At 49.8% G+C, this 4260-nt stretch overlaps 1 protein-coding gene and 1 long non-coding RNA gene across 2 annotated transcripts in view; both read left to right on the top strand.

Annotated features, from left to right (window-relative positions):
- Positions 1 to 293: 293 nt before the first annotated feature.
- LOC115401708 (uncharacterized) lies at positions 294 to 989 on the top strand. Its single transcript, XR_003932994.1, has 4 exons — positions 294 to 344; positions 458 to 538; positions 756 to 857; positions 930 to 989. It is a non-coding gene; the product is annotated as an uncharacterized LOC115401708 (long non-coding RNA).
- An 85-nt stretch (positions 990 to 1074) lies between these two features.
- The window catches only part of LOC115401510 (NLR family CARD domain-containing protein 3-like), a 22660-nt gene continuing 19474 nt past the window's right edge, over positions 1075 to 4260 (top strand). Inside the window, exons 1-2 of the mRNA XM_030109760.1 lie at positions 1075 to 1495; positions 3493 to 4260. The exon at positions 3493 to 4260 is cut by the window's right edge and continues 1036 nt beyond it. Coding sequence (XP_029965620.1) covers positions 1222 to 1495; positions 3493 to 4260 — 1042 coding nt within the window. The 5' untranslated portion in view covers positions 1075 to 1221. The remainder of the gene's footprint in view (positions 1496 to 3492) is intronic.

Raw genomic sequence — 4260 nt, forward strand, 5'->3', positions numbered from 1 at the left:
TCTGTTAATGCCCCAACACACACACACACACACACACACACACACACACACACACACACACACACACACACACACACACACACACACACACACAAATGTGTTTTCATCACATTGTTGGGACTCTTTCTTTTGGGGACAGAAATCAGGTCTCCTTCAGAAACATCATTCAGCAGCAGTTAGAAGATCAGACAGGTCATCAAAATGGTCATATTCAACTGTGTGTGCATGCATGTGTGTGTAGGTGTGTGTTCTGCCATGGATCAGTGTGAGGACAGAGAGGAGGGAGTCCCTCCCTCTAAAAGGACTCTGTGTGGAGAACATGAGAACCAGACCACAGCTCAGAGGTGAGACTCCATCTTTACCTGTCCACCAGTCTTCTTCACATCATTTTACTGTGTGTGTGTGTGTGTGTGTGTGTGTGTGTGTGTTTCTGATACCTTTGTATTTTTTTTATCAGCTCAGAGCCTGAAGTTGAACCCAGCTGTGTGTCCCTGAAGAGTGACCAGTCCAAGGACTTTGCTCTAAATTTCAGAGGACAGTGAGTTTCATTTGCTATCATTCTCTGAATATTGTGTCTTCATTTAGAAAATGATTCAGGCACATGTTATTGAAAGCAGAATCCTGCTTAAGTTTCTATCTGTTCAATAGTTCTCACTCAGAGAATCATCAGAGTCTGAAGCTCTCACTCTTCCCTTTATCCTCCAGTCTTCCTCAATTTTTCCACTCAGTCTGTTCCTGATGTTGTTTGTTTTCAGCTCGGACTCTGAGTTTCCATCCAGCTGTGTGTCCCTGAAGAGTGACCGGTCCATGATTAAACCCATTGACTTTAAATGTGGAGCAGGAGGAGCTGATGAGGGGTGAGAATCAGTGTTTGTGTCAGGATTCATCATCATCACAGCAGCTTGAACAAAGTCAACATGTTTCTGCAGCGTCAGCCAGCAGAGCTCCCAGGTTCTCCGTGGAGGCTCCGCCCCTCAGCATCAAACACATCTGGACTCCATCTTTATGGTGAGAACAAATCTCCATTCAACACTTTACTGTCACATCAGTGAGACAGAAGAAGTTGTGGAGACTTCCAGCTGAAACATGAAGCAGACTCTCAGCTTCTTAGATCCATTCAGGTCCAGAGTGAAACAGTCCAACCTTCATCCAGCTTCCAGCCTTCACTGATGCTGAAGCTGTTTCTGCTGGAGATCCACATGAAGAGTGACTCGGCTTCACATGTTGTCATCCTGGATTTACACTCACATCTCCATCTGTCTCACTCCAGATGTTTCTCTGTTCCAGCTGCTGGAGGACAACATGGTGGCTTTCATGAAGGAGGAGCTGAAGAAGATGAAGAAGCTCCTGAGTCCAGATTACCCAGCATGCTCAGAGAGAGAGAGAGAGGATGAGGATGAAGAGCAGAGGAGCAGCAGAGAGTCATTAGTGAGGATGACTCTGGACTTCCTGAGGAGGATGAAGCAGGAGGAGCTGGCTGAGCGTCTGAGGAGCAGTAAGAGGATTTGATCTCATTTCACAGGATGGAGATGAAACAGAGAAATGTTTTCAGGTCCAACAGTGACTGGAGAGCAGAGAACAGAAACAGAGTCCAAACCAGAGGTCAGAGGTCATTTCCAGGTCAGACACAGAAACTGTGAAACAGACAGAAGCAGAAAAGGAACCGACACAAGACTCAGAGTCTGAAACCAGAAGGAGTGAACAAAATCCATACGTTTTCATTTTCCATCCAGAAGAACCAGATGTCAGTTTGGTGTTGGTGCTAAAGCTAGTGTTGGTTCAAACCTGGACCCTTCTGAGAACTGGTTGTGGGCTGCAGCTGTCAGTTCTTCTTGAGGTAATTTATTCTGTCAAACACTTTCCCGATTCAGTGGGAGGTAGGCGGAGCGACCCACAATGTGCCACAGAACAAAGGACATCTCTGGAGGTTTGGATCGAGCTGTAATGATAACTGGACCTACGCCGACCCGGTACTCTAGCGGAATGAAAACCACCAAGACTGAATCCAGGCGAGTGGAGTAGTGCTTGAACTGTGTAGTGGACAAGCACCACAGTGCCAGGAAGCTCTGGGTCTCATCCTCAGTCCACTGCTTTTTTATTTGAGCATCCATACTGAGATAGTTTAAAATGTATCTTCCCTCGAGGCTGTTATAAAACTGGTGGTTCTGTGTTTCCACCAGTCTTGTTGGTCACAATAATTGCTCTCTCTGACATACTCTGTGCTTGGCTCTGGCCCACCAAGGAGTTGGTGCTTGTTGAACACCAGTTTTGAGGGTCTGGACTTGGTGCTGATGGAAACAAAGAACTGGTGCTAAGTCAGTCTCTGACTCTGAATGAGTCCTGAAAGCAGCTCAGTGGAAAAGGAGAAGCTGAGAGCTGAAGAGCTCCACTCAGAGCAGCTGATACCAACCAGTACAGGGAGCACAGGAAACCGGAAGGGAGGCCAGCTCCCACAAGTCCACATCCCCAATCATCAAACATGGAGACAACAATGGTCTCCTGTCTCTTCCTGAGCTCTGCTGTTCATATCATGCAAACATCTCCATCAGATCAGAGGCTGTTTGGTCTCTACTGAAGAGCTGGATGATCTGATGGAGGAGAAACATCAACAACACACTTTCATCTTCACATTCAGTGTCTAATACATCCATCCATCCATCTTCAGCCGCTTATCCGGGGCCGGGTCGCGGGGGCAGCAGTCTCAGCAGGGATGCCCAGACTTCCCTGTCCCCAGACACTTCCTCCAGCTCTTCCGGGAGGATCCCAAGGCGTTCCCAGGCCAGCCGAGAGACATAGTCTCTCCAGCGTGTCCTGGGTCTTCCCCGGGGTCTCCTCCCGGTGGGACATGCCCGGAAAACCTCCCCAGGGAGGCGTCCAGGAGGCATCCTGAACAGATGCCCGAGCCACCTCAGCTGGCCCCTCTCGATGTGGAGGAGAAGCGGCTCTACTCTGAGCTCCTCCCTGGTGACTGAGCTCCTCACCCTATCTCTAAGGGAGCGCCCAGCCACCCTACGGAGGAAGCTCATTTCGGCCGCTTGTATCCGGGATCTTGTCCTTTCGGTCATGACCCAAAGTTCATGACCATAGGTGAGGGTGGGAACGTAGATTGACCAGTAAATCGAGAGCTTCGCCTTTCGGCTCAGCTCCCTCTTCACCACAACGGACCGATACAACGACCGCATCACTGCAGACGCTGCACCGATCCGCCTGTCAATCTCACGCTCCATCCGTCCCCCACTCGTGAACAAGACCCCAAGATACTTAAACTCCTCCACCTGGGCTAGGGTCTCTCCACCTACCTGGAGAGGGCAAGCCACCTTGTTCCGGTCGAGGACCATGGCCTCGGATTTGGAGGTGCTGATCCTCATTCCTGTCGCTTCACACTCGGCTGCGAACCGCCCCAGTGCATGCTGTAGGTCCTGGTTCGATGAAGCCAACAGGACAACATCATCTGCAAAAAGCACTCAACCCTTTATTTCTTTTTATTTCCAGGAACTTCTGCTCCAATCTGCCAACAGAAGCTGAAATATGGCCTGAAGAAGAGGTTCCAGTGTGTGTTTGAAGGAGTCTCTAAAGCAGGAGAGTCCACCTTCCTGAACCAGATCTACACAGAGCTCCACATCACAGAGGGAGGGGCTGCAGAGGTCAATGAGGAACATGAGGTCAGACAGATTGAAGCAGCATCCAGGACAGCAGACAGAGCAGAAACAAGCATCAGACCAGGAGACATCTTTAAAGCCTCACCTGGAAGATCTCAGCCAATCAGAGCAGTGCTGACAAAGGGAGTGGCTGGCATTGGGAAAACAGTCCTGACTCAGAAATTCACTCTGGACTGGGCTGAAGACAAAGACAACCAGGACATCCACTTCACATTTCCATTCACCTTCAGAGAGCTGAATGTGCTGAAGGAGAAGAAGTTCAGCTTGGTGGGACTTGTTCGTCACTTCTTCACTGAAACCAAAGAAGCAGGACTCTGCAGCTTTGAAAACTTCCAGGTGGTCTTCATCTTGGACGGTCTGGATGAGTGTCGACTCCCTCTGGACTTCCAGAACACTGAGTTCCTGACTGATGTTACAGAGTCCACCTCAGTGGATGTTCTGCTGACAAACCTCATCAGGGGGAAACTGCTTCCCTCTGCTCGCCTCTGGATCACCACACGACCTGCAGCAGCCAATCAGATCCCTGCTGACTGTGTGGACAGGGTGACAGAGGTCCGAGGGTTCACCGACCCCCAGAAGGAGGAGTACTTCAGGAGGAGGT

Source organism: Salarias fasciatus, chromosome 15 (assembly GCF_902148845.1).
Source record: "Salarias fasciatus chromosome 15, fSalaFa1.1, whole genome shotgun sequence".
NCBI classification, from domain to species: Eukaryota; Metazoa; Chordata; class Actinopteri; order Blenniiformes; family Blenniidae; genus Salarias; species Salarias fasciatus.